The 20,999-nt window shown below is 37.0% G+C and overlaps 1 protein-coding gene across 3 annotated transcripts in view; it reads left to right on the top strand.

The window, feature by feature from the left end:
* The window catches only part of LOC133517124 (hemicentin-2-like), a 217,322-nt gene that overhangs the window by 65,478 nt on the left and 130,845 nt on the right, over positions 1-20,999 (top strand). For all 3 annotated transcript variants that reach the window (XM_061850284.1, XM_061850283.1, XM_061850285.1), the window contains exon 3: positions 11,454-11,607. In XM_061850284.1, coding sequence (XP_061706268.1) covers positions 11,454-11,607 — 154 coding nt within the window. The remainder of the gene's footprint in view (positions 1-11,453; positions 11,608-20,999) is intronic.

Raw genomic sequence — 20,999 nt, forward strand, 5'->3', positions numbered from 1 at the left:
TATAATATTATTACTTTTTAATCTATACCGCTCGCGGGACAGCGGTGTGTATTCCGGATAACTATGGTGACGTGCGTGGAGCAGAAGCCAGGCACGTAGACGTCTGATTTCATAATAATTATTATGGGCCTATTGTGTCCCACTGCCTACAACAAAAAAATTACAGTGGAACCCCGATAACTCGAACCTAGATAAGGCGGAATTCTCGTTAATATGAAATATAATGCCATTCTCTTCCCTTCAAGGTCTTAAACCTCCATAACTCAAAATATTTAACTTCATTAACACAAAGTAAGCAAAGATTCATGCATGCATGTAATATCTCTGGTGTTGCAGGCGTCCATAGGCTACGGTGACTGCTTACCATCAGGCGGGCCTTATGCTTGTTTGCCACCGACGTGGTATAAAAAAAATATGATATGTACATAACTAGTGTAACTTCAAAACTACCAAACCGAAGCACTTAGTAAATCAGTAACTGTACATCGAAGCATGCATCACTAAGAAGTTATTTACTGTAGTTTAAATGGCGGTCGTTCATCATTCATACACACTTTTAACTACACGTGTTATACAATAGTATTCAGTGGAACCTTGATAGCACGAATCTCAAGGGAAACGTCAAAAACTTCGTGTTGACGAGATTTAATATTAAGCACTCATAATTAATAATTAAGAATTTCATCACGAATATTTGTTTCCAAGCTATATTTTTTTCTTTTTATTTATGTAAGTTCTTGTACCCAAAGCACAAGACTTATAGAGGTTTTTTAAAGAATAGGTCGATATGTGTTCCTACAAATTGTCTAATAATATTAATTTCTGTTTCTAAATTTATATAAAAAAGTCGGTACATCGTGAAAACGAGTTCTTGCAGCAGGGATTGTTATCGTAACCTCATTGTTTTGGAAACGTAAATATGATAATGGTGTGGTTACAACAGAAATTGAGTTTTTCGAGCCACGCGTGGAAATTATAATGACAGTAATTAATATAATTACTTTCCCATGATAATGACCACTCAACCAATAGGGTCATTAACGGCCTCCTAGCCTAGTCGGTAGTGAACCTGCCTACAAAACTCGGAGGTCCTGGGTTCAAATCCTGGTAAGGGCATTAGGTTATTTGTTCATCACATATTTGTTCCTGAGTTATTGATGTTTTTTTTTTATGTATTTATATTAGTACATTGTGCAACGAGGGGAGACAAGTGACATTTTGGATGCGAGTGAGAGGTGCGTGCGTGTGTGCGTGCGTGCGTGTGTGCGTGCGTGCTTGCGTGCCTGCCTGCGTGCGTGCCTGCCTGCCTGCATGCGTGCGTGCCTGCCTGCCTGCCTGCCTGCGTGCGTACGTGCGTGCGTGCGTGCGTGTGTGTGTATGTGCGTCGTCGAGATAAATCAAAAATACGCTACAACAACTGTCGATTTGTGCGCTCAAAACCCTCGCCAGAGTCATCCCAGCATCAGCTCGTCATTGAAGCGTGTTGGTACCAAACCAGTTCGGCGTGCAGAGATGGGGTGAGTTGGCTTTGGATTGATTCGTTTTCACTGGCATTGGATTGGTAAATTTTCTCGAAACAATTTCTGTACTCGAGGGAGATTGTAAATTTTATAGGGCGATTGTGAAAAAAAAAACTATTACTCCCTAGGGCTCCCATAGCATTTCTTTCACAATCTATAACTCCCGCGGGAACAATATAGGCCTTTGTCTAAGATCTTTTTGAGCAAGTGTGATGAAATAGATATTTAGGATACATTAAAACACGACCGAAGGGAGTGTTTTAAATCAATACGAGTTACCTATTCGCATGTGTATCGTACAACGTCAGTACATATGGCTCTTTAAAGTTTCGACATATTAACGGAAAGTGCTCGTTCCTGCACGCGTGCGGGAATGAGCACGTTGTATGATACACGTGCTAATAGTTAATTCGTAACTCGTGTCGATTTAAAATACTCCCTTCGGACGTGTTTTAATTTATCACCACTCGTTGAGAATTTCCTAATTTCTGCACTTGTATCGTAAATAACTATTTTAAAACAGTTGCAGTTGTTTACGTAGCTGTTTAGCGTGCAGAAAGTTGGATTTCGCGAACTAGTGCTTTTTCTTTTTCCACTTGTTCCAATTCATGACTACTTATTGATGAGTGTTAATGTTAGTTTCCTTTAAAAGTCGTAATCAACATAAAAACCTACTGTTAAAGAAAAAAATATAATTATTTATTTATTTAATCTTTATTGCACAAAAGAAAAACAATCTTATAGTACAAAAGGCGGACTTAATGCCACGAGGCATTCTCTACCAGTCAACCTGAAGGCTAAGCAGAGAGATTGTAAGCGGTGCTACAATTACAACAATTATAAGCATATTTTATATTTTATTACTTACCTCTTCATCATTATAACACGTTTATTTTTTAATATTGAAAACCCGTTCTTAATAAGTTGTCTGAATGGAACGGAATAGCTGCCGAAACGCCTGTCAAAACAGAGGCGTTGTTTCTTACTGCAAGAATGTTTTAAGTTTCCAAAGGCAACATTCGATATTGTTTTCGTACAATTTAAATATATGAAACATAAATAATCGTAAATAACGATACGGTAATAATGTCTTATAGAACTGTAACTGTTTTTCGCAACTGTATTAAAAAACTTCGTTCGATACACGTGCAGAAATGTCATTCTTCACTCGTCTCGAATCTTGCCACTCGCCTACGGCTCGTGGCATTTCGATGCTAGTGCGGAAAGTAATGACACACAAGAATATCTATCTTTTTCATAAGTCGTACCCAGTAAGCCTAATTGAGCTCATTTATGAGCCTATTTCAGGTCGATTTGTGTAAGATTACCCTACATACCCTACTCATAATGTCGTTTTCCTGCCGGCGAGTAAGTTTGCCAAAGCTCAAAGAGGGTCCATAGGCTACGTCAGGCGGGTCATATTCTTATTTTCCACCGACGTAGTATAAAAAAAATATTGTCCCGTAATATTTATTTATTTACGTATTATTTGTAAGAATGTAATGGTTTAACTGTACTCAGTTCAAGTGTGCTGTATAGTTTTTCCATCTCCAAACCCGTAGCGTCTTGTTCTAAAAGGTTAATTGGACCATCTACCCTTTGAAAGGTACGGCTGTCACGAGCCTGTGACGAAATTGCGGTTTTTGTGCTGACAGGTGTGGCGAGCACGTGAGTCCGGTTACATGCACATACCTTCCTACATCCTACAAGGGACAACTTTGGTTTTCAACTGGCTGATTTTAAGGGATAAACGACAGCGTAAAAATTAAATAACGCGAAGCTAGGTTAGCTTTACAAGCTTTAAAAAACAAGGCATTATTGTGTAACTAACAATGATATTTATGTTAGAATTAGATTCAGATTTATAGAAATAGAACTGATAGGTACAGTCAGCATCAAAAGTGCCTAGTGGATCACACTACGGGTCCAAAGTATCTGGGGGCATGGTAGCGCATCCGCCAAGACGAATAAAGCGAAAAGCAAGGGCACTACTTACCTTTTCTCGAAGCGCTTCATCGTTTTATTGAAGCCTAATAACTCAGATTTGGATTATACCAAATAAACAAAAAAATTCGGGATATAATGTCAATAGCGGATTTATTAAGCATTAACAATTTCAGTTGCATAGCTCTTATACTTCAGATTTTATTCATATCTAAAAAAAACCCGATTTCATTACAGACTCACTCACTCACAGATGATCATCAAAACTCTTAGGGTACTTCCGGGTATGTAGGATAGTATTACTTCAAAACAACAAAGAAATTAAATTCTCTAATTGGTTCAACAAATGAGATACGTATCTATATTAACAATACAAGTACATAGAACTAGACACAAAGTTTTAGACGATGAAATATTAACTTTCGGCGCGTTTTTTATCCGCTTTTATTGATGGTTACTTTACCTACAAAACTAAACCAATTTGTCAGTAAAAAGAAGCGCGGAATTCATAATTTGTACGGAACCTCCCGGCCCTTCGCGCCTACATTTTTCAAATGCCGCTTTTTTCTACTGACTTAATTATGTCTCATGTATGTTTTGTTATTAAAATGACACAACAAAGACTACATATTAATACAACGGGGCACTTTTTCAATCTATACATATAATAAAGCTGTAGGGGGTCGAAAGTCTGTACATGGAAGATATTCGAAAAAAAGTAGGCTGGGGATACTAAGAATCGTTAACAGAACACGTTCCAACAGTTTTTAGAATTTTTGTCTGTTTGTCTGTTTCTCTGTTTGTCTGTTTATTTAACCTCGCATCACGTGAAAACGGCTGAACGGATTTTGATGAAAACTTTACTAATCTGTCGAGAAAATGCCCGGCCAAGTTATAGGCTATAAAAATTCAACCCCTAGAAGGGGGGGTAGCCACTACACTCGATTAAGTTAAGTTTGCACCTGAATCTTATGGCGCTACTTAGGAAGGAGGTGCAAACTTTTACAACAAATATGTGCTACGAGTATCGAGTACCCTGCCAAACTAACAGACATGGTGCTGAAATTAAGCAACCGAGGAAAAATTTTGCCAAATTAACTCTAAAGTTAGAAGAGGGGGGTACGGATATCAATTCAATTTCAATTGTGTTGATGTAATAATACAACGAAATTAAACGACAGTAAATTAATTGCCATACATTGCACAGTGCCATCTTTTGGGAAACTGAGTAAAAATTCAGTAATCAAGTAAACTAATAATTTTTAAGAAAAAAAACCGACTCCAATGAGGTAGACCGGTGAAAGAATGATTATTGTTGATTTTTGATTTCATACAATTAAATTAAAAAGACAGCGTCCTACGCCTAATTATGTAGAAAAGGAGGGAACATGCTTTTTTTTGTCACTGCACCCACCTTGACACATTTCAGATTTGCCCTATGGTTGACTGGTAAGATACCCGCAATAGGGTATTCGACTGTATTTAAGATAAATTATTTCACACCATGCATGAAATAAAGCACCAAATAATTATTAAAAAAAACTAAATAGGATAGAAGTATAAAAAATGTGTCTTGAAAACCTAACTGCTTGACAAACATGCACAGAGAACAAATTGCCAAACGTGAACTATGCATCGTTGAAAAGTTCCATTCTGTTCATCATGAACAGTTCCACTTCATCAAATGTCACTTCTACAAATGTTAATACTTGATTTGTTGATGAAAATACAAAAATCACTATAGCCTTTCACATTTGAAGAGTTCCCTCGATTCCTCATGGACCCCATGGTCAGAACGACAAATTTACTTAACAAACACAGCGAAGAGGACAAATGGCCAAACGTGTACTGTGTATCGTTGAAGAGTTCCATTCTGATCATCATCAGCAGTTCCACTTCATCAAATGTCACTTTTTTAAATGTAAATGCTAGATTTGTTAAAGAAAATACAAAAACATTATATGTATGACTTTCATATTTGAAGAGTTCCCTCGATTCTCCTCCTTTTGAAATCTTGAAGTCGGTTAAAAATGAGTTTACTTACATAGTTAAGTAGTGGCAAAATCAACACACATATCAACACGCGTATAACTGCATAATTATTTTAAAAATATTTTCTCCGTCATGAATTATACCTAATCGTAATTTTATCGTATCTATATTCATACATATCGCCTCTTTTAAGCACTTAATAATGGCTACGAAGGTGGGTACTATGAAAAAAAATCTCTGAAGTTTGCGGTGTAAATGTCAAACGAATTGGGACTTGCATTTTATACGCGTTAAAATGCCATAAGAACTAAAAACTGAAAATGCCTTCCCGAAAAAAAGCGAACCTTTCACGAAAGTCTCGCAACGCATTGAGGTTACGAAACTATAGCGACGATCGTGATTTTAGGCGTAGCCACAACTACCAGAGACGTTATGCAGGATCGTTCCATCCATTGACACGGAGACCTGAGCCATTCTTGGGTTTGTGAGAGATCCATACTCACGCCCATAGAGGAACGGTCCATGCTCACGCAGAAAAATGAGCAGGCGGAAATCGAAGGTGAACATGCAGTATATAATTCCATTAACACTGTCTTGGATGAAGGCAATGTCACAACATACCCGGTAGAGTTCCTTAGTTCCTTAGTTCCTTAGCTCATTGAGTGCTTCAGGACTCCCAGCACACACATTAACCCTGAAAGTTGGAGTTCCAATCATGCTTCTTCGGAATTTGTCGCCTCCGAAGTTATGCAACGGAACCCAGCTAAAAGTAGTGCAGCTCCAGCGAAACCTCATTGAGGTGCAGATCCTGAACGTGACTGTCGTGTTCATCCCGCGCATCCCCCTCATCCTGAGCAGTTTCCCGTTCCACTACAAGCGCCTACAGTTCTCCGTGAGCGTCTGCTTCGCCATGAACATTAACAAGTCGCAGAGGCAGACGCTGCGCGCCGCTGGCGTGGACCTGCGCACGGGCTGCTTCTCGCACGGGCAGCTCTACGTGGCGTGCTCGCGCGTTACCAGCTGCACCGAGCTATTCGTGCTGATGCCCGCCGGGGAGACTCGCAATGTGGTGTACAAATAAATATTGTAAAATGTCAATGTTATGTAAATATACTATTACATACCTACTTATTATTATGTAACTGTAGATATAATTATATGTATATATTTAGTTGTGCATACATAAACATAACTGTAAACAAAATGTAAATACTCGGCCTCAAGTTTTTGATATCTACGAGTATTCTCCTTTCCTCTAATCCTACTTCTAACTAATAGGTATTACACCTAAATTCGATAGTGTTCGGAAGTATGGATTTCTATGGGTATATTTCTTACTTTTCATGCTTAGACTGATTGGTCTGGAGCACCGATTTGGATGTTATTTTCCATGGACATGATTTGGATAGGCGCAGTCAAGGACGTAAAAAAAATACAAAAGTGGAACTGTATTGTCCGATATACATCTACTACTTTATGTCGTTTAAATCACGTCAAAAATTTGAATAAGGACGAATTTGAAAAAAATTATAATTGATTTTGGAGTGTAGTTTTATTAAGTGGTACCTAATTGTAAAATATTTTATCTAGACTACAGTCCTCTAGCGTATCCATCTGTCAACTTTACTTCAAGTTCCACCTCCAGGAGAGAGGCAGAGAAATTAGCGGTGAATGAGCCGGTTACTGACAGACCGAATACCACGCGGGCGGAGCCGCGGGCACAGCTAGTTACAAATATGTCCCATTTGTAATTGAAAAAATGCTCAAACCACCAAACGTACGTCGTAAAGTCCAAGACGACTCTTTAAATATCCGGAAAGCGACGTAATGGCTACACGATTTGCAGTGGCCACTCAAAATAAATCTATAGCGTCAGTTGGTCGAAGGAATTGGCTAAGTAAATAAAAAGGATATACATGATGCTTTTTGAGTGACGCACCGAGTGGAGCCGAGCTCTTCGTCAATATTGAACCAGTATCAGTATAACTTGCAGCCATGTAATTATTTTTATTTTGGGATAGTCAGAGACAATTTCGTGGCTAAAGCTAGTTTAATTCAAGGAATTGTGCCAACGAAACATAAATAAATAAATATTTGCTCATGTTTATTTGCTGTGGTTTAATTGCACGTTAAGTTCGTTTTACCCATTTATCAAAATTTTAGATCTCAAAATTGAATAGTATGAAAATGCCTGAATCACGAATACTCATTTTTTATACCTATTTACCACGTTGACTTGAATTCTTGGCATTTTGGGAATGTAAATTTACCTACATAAATGAGTGCTTTATTATCCTTTATTATCGTCTTTTGTTCCAGCTTCCAGCAGATGGTGGTGTGGGATAAAACATACTTTCTAACATCAAAGATAAAGATAGTTTATTATTCAAATATAGGCATATTATATAATGGCTCTACCCCTTCACCTCTAACCCGAGAAGATTTCAATTAAATTTAGGGGTATAATATTTGGTAATTTTTAGATTGAAACAATTTGTAATATAGGATTTATGGACTAAGCTGTTTTGAAATTGAGGACAAATAATGGCAATAGTGATATGATATTTAGGTGCAATTAAACCAAACCATATATCACATATACGATATATATGTGTGTTTAAAATGAACAAAAAGACGGACCTCTACTTTTTAAAGAAACCATCGCTGCGCGACACGGGTCCTTACCTTACCCGGCGTCACTTTACGAAGGAAGGCTTTAGAGGATCAACTCTGGCCAAGCTGGGGTTTTCAAATGATACAAGTATAGCGTTTTTCACCATTAAGAGACAAAGATACCTATCCTTCACAGGTAGGGATGTGTTTTTGTCCTATGTCATAGACAGCGACAGTCTTTTGTTTTGCCGCAAAAATTCTGGGCTTAGTAATAAGTAAAATATTTTGGTGAAAGTAAGAATAACACTCGGCGTCAACAGAAAATTCTAAAAAAAACTTCTGTATTACAGTATTTCAATATAAAATTTCGTTACGCTTAGGTTAAATACAGGCTGACAGAATTTTGATAGCTGCGGGCTTATTTCGTTCCTCAAATGCTACCGGCTGTCTTTTCACTTGACAGTTGGGTCATGGTTGAAATGCGGAAGTAACTATATCGCAGCTATATTTTGAAATATTGAATGCGTATTTCGTCTACCTTTTATATAGGTTCTTTTATAAAAAGTTAGAAGATATATTAAATAAAACTTTTCATTTCTCAAGCTCCGACAGTGGATCATTAAAGAGTTCTGTACTTGGTTTTCTTCAGCCTTTCCACTTCATCAAATTGAACTTTTTTTTAATGATAATCTTGATTTGTCGATGAAAATACAAAAATCGCTAAAATTATATTTATAATATTTGAAGAGCTCCCTCAATTCTTCATGGATCCCATTCGGAATGAATTTTGACAAAAATCGACAAAAATATAACAAATCTGAAAAAAAAAACAAATTATTACTTCAACATCGGTTTTAAAATGGCGGAATTCTGGGGAAAAAACATAAAAAAATATGAACGCCATAAATACATATAAACCGTACGCACACACATAACGTTTCCACACAATTTCCACACTTAATGCTTCCATAATACGTTATCAATCTAACATCACGATATTTCTAGTAAATGTATATGGACACTAGGACCGCAGGCATGCATCAATAACCGCAGTCTACGATATCTGGGGGCACGTAGCGCCCCGGCCAAGACGAGTAAAGTGAAGCGCAAGGGCACTACCTACCTTTTCTCGAAGCGCTTCGTCGTTTTTTTGAACCATCATAACATGGTTTGGAACCAGATAAACAAAATTTTCGGGTTATAATGTCAATAGAATACTTATTAAGCATCACGGCCCGATTCTAAGACTGATTAAGACATGTTGAAGATCTTGGAAAGATCGATAATTAAATGACATGTCAAAATTGACGTTTATTTCGATTCCGCTGTGATCCCAATAAGATCTATTTACGATATTTATATGTTACGTCAAAGTGACATTGGTTGCCCGAATCAAGCTGCTTCTGTCAATTATACGACATTAAAACGATATCTAAACCAGAACTTATCGTTATCGTATTTCATTCTTCGAATCAGGCGTTAGATATTTACATAATTGCATAGCTCTCATACTTTAGATTTTATTAATATCTAAAAAAACTGATTTCGTCACTGACTCACTCACTGATGATCATCAAAACCCTTAGGGTACTTTCAGAAGTCCTAAGAAGCTGAAATTTTGTATAATTATAGGATAATATTAGTACCCAAACAAAAAAAAAATCTAAAACATTGACATTTTAGCCCCTTCTTGGCTGCATGAAAAGGGGGGGGTGGAATTTTGTATGGGGAATCAATAACCGCTGAACCAATTTAATTGAAATTTGGTATGTAGAGGGATATATAATAGTTTTCAACCCCGATATCAGACTACAAGATAAAAATGGGGAGGAAAAGGGCGTTATGGGGAAAAAGGGATTGAAGTTTGTATGGGCAATCAAACAAAAAAGCAGATTGTATAAAAAAATGCCCCCAGATACGTATTTCAGGATTTTTAATACTAAATCACCACAGGTAATCACAGCTAATTATTGATAATGCGAGCCTTATGATTTCGTCTTGGCAACTTTTACATGAAAATAAATGCAGATTGTGTCACGCACGAATTATGTAAAAAAAATGGAAAATTGTAGTTTTGCTGCACACTTACCTGAATGATGACCAGGTTAAATTCCCTTGACTCAACGGAAAAGGGAACAGTTTTATTTTCATTATTTAACACTGATTTATTGATAGTACAAATTTTGCAGAGGGTACCTACACATTTGACAAAGGGTACCTACAAGTTCCATATTACTTGTATGAAACTTGTAGCCTTATTCACCTGCGCTGCACAAGACATGTACCCCTTTTTACCAGAGCCACAGTTATAAATATTTATTATAAATACATAGTAATACTAGTTAATAAATACTAGTTTGCCGCCTAAGGGGTGTACTAAAAAAAAACTGTCAACTTCAAATGAAAAAAACTGTTGCGATTGAGAACAATCTAAGGGTTTTACAATAACTTCAATAAAAAGCGACTTTTAATTTAGATAATTGACAGTTTTTTTATTTATAATTTTTCTGTAGGAAAGATAGGCAGCTTCTTCCTAGCGCATTCAGTGGCAGCCTTTTACGGACCCGTTTATCATATTTGCCTGCATCCCCATCATCTACTAGAATTGTTAATGTTTTTTGGCTGTTTCATTGTTCTCTTTTAATACACTTTTGATTTGAGCCCAATAATAGTTGAGAGAACGGCGCTGTAGGACGTTTGGAGCTCTTACTCTATTCTATGTCAACTGCCAAATGCGATTTTTGTACGAAGGAAATTGTATGATTTTCGACTTGGCCTAGAATTAAGTAACATATATTTTCTGTAACTTTGGCTATTCTAACCTTCGTACGAAGAACTGAACTGACTTTCATCGTAGTTCGTTGCACTTTAGCCGCATATCTACCCCAGTTTTTACGATAATTATGACAGGTATGCTTCGTTTTCGCAAATTCTGTTAGCAATCTTTGTGATGGACCCAGGGTCACTTGTTCCTAGAGATCTACCGCTTCGAAGCCTCTATTCAAGAGACAACATACTAAATTAGTTATTTATTATGAAATGCACGAAACTTCGAGGTAATTTTAAGTGTTTCTAAATCAGGCATGTGGGATGTTGCAAATTTTCTTGCTATTTGGAAAAGACCAATTTTCAGTGATCTCTTCTATTTGCCGGTGTAAAATCGAACAGCGTAAAACCAGAATTATTTATATTGGAATATATAACATAATTATAAGACTTTTTATCGCGGTAAGAAAGCCGTAGTCATCTTGCTTAGAAACAAAATTACAGCGACTTGAAATTTACAGTTTTTTTTTCGGTACAGGCCTTATATCATAAAAAGTAAAATATTTCTTTATTATAAGTAACTCACACTTTTTCTCAGATAACTTTTTTCTTCTTCAGCTGGAAGCTCACAACCCGCGATGTCGAGCAAGGTGGTGACCGTGCCAGCGGTGGTAGGTGGCGAAGCGGATCTTCCCTGCGACTCTCGCCCACCAATACGGAACGATAGTCTGCTACTAGTGGTTTGGTATCGCGATGACAATCCCGTTTACAGGTTAGTTTTTTTTACATATTCGCCAGTTTTTGATGCAGAAATTAAATTATTTTGTGTTATTTGACAAAATAACCCAAGTATCCTGTAAACTAAGATAATGATAATACGAATTATCGGGTGTAACGCTACTACTGTAAGTATTTTATCTGTATTTTTCCAGGAATATAAATAAGGAGTAAATTTCATCCTACACCTTAACTCGTCTCATGGACATACACATCGCGTCACATGAATAGGACCAGAGTATTTTTCTTTATTATCTAAGATATTAAATAAAATGAATATATAAGAAGTGTATGTATACGCATCTTAAGACATGCGATATGTAACTATAAACAATAATTGAGCTTCTTAAACACGTATCGGAAAAATGGAACGCGTCATTTGAATACGACCAACGTTTGATTTGGTGGTGATACAGGCCTGACAAAATTCTAAAAGCTACAATTGCCTTCTAAAAATTGATATATCTCATTTTAACAGTATCACAAAATTTTACTTTCCAATATGATAATGATTCTTAGAGCACATGGTGTCCGTAAATGGTTTCAAGAAAATAATATAATTTTTTTTTAATCTTCCAAACGATCTCTCCCGACTTAAACATAATAGAAAATATACGGAGATGGTCACGCGCAATTTATAAGAACGGGGAACAATATAACAACAAGCAAGAACTCGAGAAGGTTGTAAAAAAGTGTTGGAGCAACCTGTCAATTAAGTAGGTACATAAGTGATAATATCTGGGAGACCATAAGTGATAATACCTAGGGGTGGTATATCGGAAAACATATTGAACAAAAATGCGCGTTTTCCCAGAGATAAGACCTAGCTAGATCGATTTTTCGGCCCCGAAAACCCCCATATAGCAAATTTCATCGAAATCGTTTAGGCCGTTTCCGAGATCCCCGAAATATATATATATATATATATACAATAATTGCTCGTTTAAAGGTATAAGATTTAAGATTCAATGTAACCTCGGATTTTTGATTTAGTTCAGAAAAAGGGAAAATACCTTAATTATTAATCAATATTTTATTTATAGTACATTGCGAAAAATAGGAAATTCGCTACGAGTGGCGATAAATTAAAACACGACCAAAGGGAGTATTTTAAATCGACACGAGTTGAGTATTACCTATTCGCACATATATACTTATGTCCCTTTAAATTTTCGACATAGTTACGTAATGTGCTAATTATCACACTAGTGCGGTAAAGTAGCAATAATATTATTTGAATAACAGTTTTTTTTTCAATGATCGTATTCAAATGTCGCGTAATAATTGCTATCAGCACTGTCACAAGTGCTCGCTGATTGTTTAAGAAGCTTTTCCTACTCCTCTACTGTTATCTGTCATTTATGCATTCATTAACACGAATATAAGAACATACATAAAAGATATCAAGAAAAGTCTATATTGTCTATTCCTCATAAAAGCTCTTGTGCTTTTATAAGCTATAATGTTACTGCGATTAGTGGCTACCAACCTAACAAAACCAAAACGAATACAATTTTAAACTAAGTGCATTGATGCCAACTTACAAAATATTCATTTGGTTGCATAGTAAAAATAATTACTTCATAAGTCAGAAACACGCATGTGACACCCGTAATATAGCAACACCCATAGACTACGAAGACCGCTTAGCGTTGCTTGTTAGTCTCCGTAGGCTACGGTGGCCAAAATTGAGAAAAAACTGTCCAAAAAATTAATTTAGCAAGTAGCAAGTACCAGGGCCTCATGAGTTACGAGCTGGTGTCGCCGACCGGCCGGCCGCGGCCCGGGGCGGGCTGGGCGCGGAACAAGGTATGCTCGCGCGTCTTGGCTATATACTTTTGGTGTAATTTGTTTACCTAAATTAAGATTTATTTCATTTATTTTTGTTGACTCGTAGGAAAAATATTGTATGCAACGTTGTATAAGTAGGTCAAAAAATTCTCGTGGCGTATTCCTTTACAATGTTCGCCTACGCCTTCGGCTCCGGCTCACATTGTAACTCACGTCACTCGCCTTTTTTGACCCATCTTATACAACTGTTGCATAAAATACTATTACAGTTAAACTTCGCATATCCAAAAATGCTTATACATAATACCATTCTTATATTTTATTTTATTTCATATCATAAATAAAAAAAAGTGTGCTGGTCCTATATTCATGTGACCTTGTGTACAATATAGGGTGAAAATTCAAATGTACTGTAAATACCTTAAAAACTTGTCATTGATTCGTTATTTATTTAGTACTGAAGGTATTTCGCTCGCGCCATGGCTAAAAGTACGAGCGAGACACCGTGCGAGCAATGTCAAAATAAGATCAATTTGATACAATAACTTCCAGCTTCAGAGTTAAAATGTTTCTTATTATACATATTTAAGTAATGAAACTAAACTTTGGGGATGAAATTTCTGTTCGCGCATTAATATTTCTTAGCACATTGACCATTGAAATTGCCCGGAAGATCCCTACCGTTAATGACTGTCAAAACATCCGAGCGACTGACTAGCTGGTTATCTTACAAAATATATGTTTTTAGATAGGAACTGGGTGTTGTATACGCACACAATTCATATTTATAACTTATTTAATCAATTTACATGAAAGTAACGCAATTTTTAGGGATCCGTAGTCAACTAGGAATCCTTATAGTTTCGCCATATCCGTCTGTCTGTCTGTCTGAGGCTTTGCTCCGTGGTCGTTAGAGCTAAAAAGCTGCAATTTGGCATGGATATATAAGTCAATAAAGCCGACAAAGTCGTACAAAAAAATTAAAATAAAAATATTTTTATTATTAGGGTGCCTATCCTATAAGCCTATAGTGTGGGACATTGTTGGAAAGGTCTTTCAAAACTAATAGGGGTCTTCAAAAACATTTTTTGATAAAGTGTATATATTCGGAGATAATCGCTCGAAAGGAAAAAAAGCCCCCCCCCCCCTCTAACTTTTGAACCTAGGTCCAAAAAATAAAAAAATAAATCTTGAAAGTAAAGCTTAGGAAAGACATTAAATAAAAAGTATAGGGAACATTATCAGTTTAGCTGTTTTTGAGTTATCGCAAAAAGTCACCCCTTCATAGTAAAAAGACGTAGGTACTCGTACATCCTCAGTTAAACGTTGTTATGACATTAAATGCGTTGTGTAAATTTATTTGGCCTTATTCATGTACATAAACTAAAACTTGAGATAAAAATTGTTTTTTTTTTTAGTCATTCTATTCTTATTTAATAATTAATTTCTCTAAAATGTTTTTTTTGGCTGTATGAGTAACATATTAGACACATATAACGGATACATATAACGTAGGACATATTGTTATACTTTACTTTTTCGTGCTTTAAAATCATTGTAAAATTACTGCAGTTTGCTAAAATATATGTTTTTTCATCTATTATTTTATCTTTAGTAGTGCAAAGTCTCCGATTGCAAGTAAGTCCAAAGGAAAAAATCATGGCCATACGTCTTTTAATTTAATTAGGCACCGAATATGTATATTAATGTATATTAACAATCTACTATGCTAATACTCCAGCTTAGCTTATTGTGACGGAAGGGCAACTACGGAACCCTGCACTGAGCATGGCCCGACATGCTCTTGGCCGGTTATTTATCTTGATATTCTTGTGTCACGCTTACTTACACGTAACCATATTTTTATATTACCACATATATGTTGCCACATAATTGCTGTTTTGTTTCTAACATACCTATCTGAATAATGTTATAAAGTTCCGCATTTTCCATCCTTGTCTACGATACAGACTATTTACCTAATTGTTATTTCGTCTATCAGCCTGCACAGTTAAGCATAATGTAGCTGACAGTCGTAATAAATAAATCCTCAAACCAATAAATTTAAATACACATAGCTGGATTTTGTACTTGGCAACATGGCAACAAATCCTCATTAGACAGAGATTTATAGTAGCAAATTCGATGGCGCTGCGGTAGGCGTTTAACGAGACACGTGCATAATACCACATACCTAATACTGAGTGTGAATCGTCAGATCTGATAAACGTGTAATGGAATCGGCTAAGCGCGTACACGTATTTAGATATGATAGTATTACTCGTATTACAAATGTTGTTTGAATATAGAAAAACACGATCACATACAATTTAATTGTGGTATATTTTGACTAGAATGTTGTAGCCAGCCGGCTAACTACATCGGTAGTAAATGAAAACTAGATTCTTATAGTAAAACAATATAACAGTAAAAATGTGTACAGTAAAATAAACTAATATCCGTCAGTATGTAAGACTTTTTTTTAATGGAGGATAGGCAGACGTTTGACCACGATCTCACCTGATGGTAAGTGATGATGCAGTCTACAGTGGAGCACGCTTACCTACGAGAGTACAGAGTCTAAAACAATAAAATATCGTCACTGGCCTTAACGTTCCCGAATTCCAATTTTCGTCGAGCCGAACGATGAATTCCGGCAACGAGTGCTACTGCGGGATACGCGGGCTCACCAGGCGCAACCAGATAAAAACCACAGCAGCGAATATCAAGAAAATAAGTGGCTTCAATCATGCGTCTTCAGTTTTAAACCATAAAAAAAGGGCTACAATAATCGTGCATCCTTAGATTTCGGGTCGGAACCTAACCCAAGCCTCATTCAGTTACAAGAGCCAGTGACTACAAATAAGACTTGGATTAGGTTTAAGTTTAAACACAAGCAGAACGTTACCTGCGTTAGAGGCAGTCTATTAAGTACGAAGTAATTTTCAACAATATTACAATTTAATCTTTGAAAAACCAAATACGAGCAATAAGGGCATATTTTTTAATTACCGGTCAGTGCGCGCGGTGACTGCGACATGCAGGTTTGCCATGTTACAATGTTAGCGTCTTCACTTAAGTCAAGTTCCTATTTCTATTAAACATTAAACCTTTAAAGGTTGCAAAAACTATCATTTTATCTTTTACATTACCTAATGTCTAAGTGGGCACTTTTATAAAACGTTTGATAGACTTTTATTGCATTTTTTTCGATAAAATGCTAGAGAATATTACTGGCGCACTGGTTTCTGATGTTAAGAATGCAATTACGTGAGTGTTTCCTCTGATAAAGACTCCGAAGTGGCCGCTTCGAGGAATATTTAACTACGTACTACTTACTACTACTACTACTTAGTATTGGCTGTTTTTTTTCTGTTTCAACCCATGTTTTTGAATTTTCTTATGGCTACAATTATAATGACCACCAAAAAATACTTTGGTAACCTAAATTAAAAAATCTCTCTTACCAAAAAAATATTCTAAACACCAAAAATGTGAAGTCTAAAAGTACACAAGTAGTATTCTCATCACGGCTGCATTTCAAATGTATACAAACACCAAATAATTAATGATCACCTAATCTTGATGAGCAAATTAATGCGATATTTTCACCTAAAGAAACCACTATGATATCATAAAATGTATACAAGGCCCCAAGCGTCACCTGAAAGGCTCGCTATACTACCCGCAAAACTATCTGGCCGGTCAGGTCATAATGCCATCTCTTTCACTCTTGGTTGGTCTTAACAAGGGTAAAGGAGATAGCATTATGATCTCAGTGGCCAGTTAGTTTTGCGGCAAGTATAGTGGGAAAGTTGGAGCATAACACGACCCAACAGTAAAAGAAGGCGGCCTTCTGCCTTCGGCTCGCTGTTTCGCTTGTCTAAGACACTTTTACTATTGGGTCGTGTTAAGCTCCAACTTCCCTTCTGCCCCCAAAGTAACTATATTGTGAAGGCCGAAGGCAACAACAAAAACACATCAACAACAACACAAACAACATGCACACCGCGGGGTCCTCGCCCCGCGCACCAAGCAAAACTCTATCAGTATCTTATATTTATTGTGGATAGAAAGGAATATAGCTTCGATAACCCTAACGATACGCTATCCACCATCAAACTTGTTTACGACAAATAACTGACTTTAGATTTCCAAAAAACAAAGTGCATCAAATTTACGCTGCTCAATGGGAAGCAGGTAAATAACAGCAATATTAAAATAAAAGGTTATACAGTGGAATTTGAAGATAAAACTTTTTTTCTGGGAGTCACTTTATACTCGAAACTCCAATGGCATATTGCACATATATAGCCACTTTAACCGACAAACTTAGTTCTCCAGCCTACGCAATGAGGCAAATCAGACAGCTAACAAACGTAGAGACGGCCAGGCTGGTATACTTTAGTTATTTTCACAGTGTTATGTGGTATGGAATCCAGTTGTGGGGAAAAGGGGCGACATTCAGACCACATATATGTGATACAAAAACGAGCTTACGTTCCATTTAAGCACTGGGCGAACGAGTATCCCTAAGTGAGAAATTCAAAGAGGCTAACATTTTTACAGTAGCATATATGTTCGGAAAAATATCCATGCATTCAAGCTTAACAGTGATATCCATAACTAAAATCGCCTCCCCACTGATATATAATGATAGCAAATTTGCCACTTGACAAGTTTATGTCACGCGTTAAGCGACCTTTGCTAAGGCGTACTATACTGTCAATGATTTTATAAACGATCGAGTTGCCTTGAAGTCAGTAGCTTAAAGTTGTTAGTATAATACAAGTTTAATAAATTATTATTATGCGTTTGTCAATTAACCATACTATTAGTGTCCAGTAAAACTGACGAAAGAGGCCATCATGTTCTCGTTTGATTATATTTTTTTATTTAACTTTAATAAATTATATTTTTAATGATTTTGACGCTTAGATACCTTTTGACATCTACAAGTTTATATAATTTAAGTGGTTTATAAATATAATAATAAATGTGGTATCTCACTGGACTAGGTGTATGTAATTAGTTTTTAGTTACGAGTATTAATACAGCCCGGCAGCTTGAATGGGTCAAAATTTTTTCGTTGTCTTGTTTTGGACCACTCTGTTACGCTTGTTGGAGGCTAGCGATTTCTTCGTAGAACTCGTCCTTGACGTCGTCCTCACGGTCCATCGTTGGCGCATACGCACTAATTATCGTGAGATAGTTGTTATTGTCAAGCCCAAGACGCAAGGATGTAACACGGTCCGAGATGTGGTTAGGGCACTCTTCCAGCTTATTAGCGATAGAGTTTCTAATTGCAAAACCGTCGCCTGAACGATGCGGCTCAGAAGCTGGAGTACCCTTCCAAAAGAAAGTGTAACCACCACCGTGCTCAAGCAGCTCACCCTCGTCAGCCAGGTGCGTCTCAATAAGTGCTGCGATGTCCACACCATAACGTCCGAGCTCACGAGCAACAATGTCAGTCTTACGCTCGGGACAAATGTTGCCCTCGCGATCAAGAAGCGTGCGTACATTCCATGCACCAAATGTCATTTCACTAATTCTGGAGGTCTTTTGCTTTTTATTTGCTTCCTTTCGACCGTGATTTTATTAGTGCAGAAGCAACCGCGGTTGCTGCCTCTGTCTAGGGTTGAGTTAAGCATTTGTTTGGGACACCTTTTCTAGTCCTTTCCCCGGCTGAGCGGGGGAAGCAGTGCCTCCCTAAATAGCGCTGCTTCGTCACCCAGAGTGCTGCCGAGTCTGTGTTGTTAACCTAGTGCAACACAGAAGCGACCACTCTCTCTGAGCCGCCTGTGTGCAGGCATCAGCCAAAGCCCCACAACTGAACCTTTCTGCCTCTGCCCATCGCCACAGGACTTCAACATAAACTCGGAGTCCGTTAACCAGTACCAGTCAATTGCGCAGGACATATTATAGTGCTCAAGCATGCGCGCAGACACAGGAGCACTCACTCTTCCTCGCTCCTCTGTACCCGATGGAACGAGATAATGTAACGACCAGAAAAGGGTCCGGATGCAGCCTCTAGCTGCCACTAACTTTTGACCTCTAACGTCGCCCTAAGCTTTCGGCAAAGCTTTGCTGGCTTGCAGGGTCCGCCGAAACCGTTTGCTTATCAACTGTGGCTCGCCTTTCCAACCAAACCAGACTTTTTACACATTGCGGGAGGTACCCGCTTAAAGACCATGATGTGATCACTAGTCCCCCTTAACCAGGTTTAGCCCATGTGGCCACGTGGTTTACCAGGGCGTGGCCACTGCGTGTACAACAGTTACTTGGAGCCACTGGTAAGAGTTTACAGAAAATCATGAGCAAGGTTCTACGCTACAGGCGGATGACAATAACCATTCCTTCATATATTTCCGCTACGCCCCACATTCTATAATATACAACACATGGTAAAGCTTAGATGTGTAAAGCTAGTTATAACACAATTTATAGAGAACATGTTGTAATAAAAATATCATAGTTCTCCGACAATTATACAACATGCCACGAGATTGCGTAGCGTAGGTATACCTATGTATACATAAAATTGTTCCCCCACAAATGGGGCTTACTCACGTAAACATAAAATATGTAGGTATCTTAAAAGAAAACATGAGTCTGTTCCTATTGTATCACGTATAGCGGTATATTTATGTAATGCACGTAACTTGCCTCTGAATTATTTATTTAAAATATTTTTTAACTGATTTAACACCAATACTTACATAATATTATGTACATATATTACATTAATTAACTCAAGTAAATAGGTAGTAAAAATGAACATTGACAAAACCATCATGATTATTAATTTCTGTTTATTTTAGTGCATCGTTTGTCTTTATGTAATTTTAGATTATTATTCATATTCGTTTAACCAAATGGTCGTATATGCATGTATTCAACTTTCATAATATATTGAGCCTTAAAAAAATTCAGTCGCAGTCGTCTCGCGATGCGCAATGCGGCACGATATTGTGACAAAGCCGGTTCGCTTGAGCGTCCGAAATTGGGCGCTGAGTTAAGTTACAAGTTGAGCAATTTCAGCAGATGGAAGTATTCTTTCTTGGTATACTTTAACAATAGAACGGTTTTCTATTGATAAATTCAATTGTTTCAAAACGCGCTTGAATCAATAAAAATAAAGTTCAGTACTTTAAAACGCTTAACATAAAATTAGGTGAATTCGTTATGACGTCACAGAATGCGTTCTTGGGGTAAAGTTTAAGGAAGTATAGCTTCCTTGACCAGTCAAGGAAGCTACATTTCCTTAAATTTTAAAGTACAATAACCTATGGTGGCAACTTGTACGAAAGCATATCATTAGGAATGATATCGTTGGCTGACATGAAATCGTATACGGAAGTGTTGTAAACTAATGGTAGTTGTTATTTATTTTCTGTACGAGGCACTTATGTCGTCTTAACTAATAAAACAAATGCTGACTGCCATCTTTACGATTTTTTTACAATTGGATATTCTACATTATAAGCTTTATACACTGATGAGGCCGTCTTAACTAATAAAACAAATGCTGACTGCCATCTTTACGATTTTTTTACAATTGGATATTCTACATTATAAGCTTTACAAACTGATGAG

This window comes from Cydia pomonella, chromosome 4 (genome assembly GCF_033807575.1).
Source record: "Cydia pomonella isolate Wapato2018A chromosome 4, ilCydPomo1, whole genome shotgun sequence".
Taxonomy (NCBI): Eukaryota; Metazoa; Arthropoda; class Insecta; order Lepidoptera; family Tortricidae; genus Cydia; species Cydia pomonella.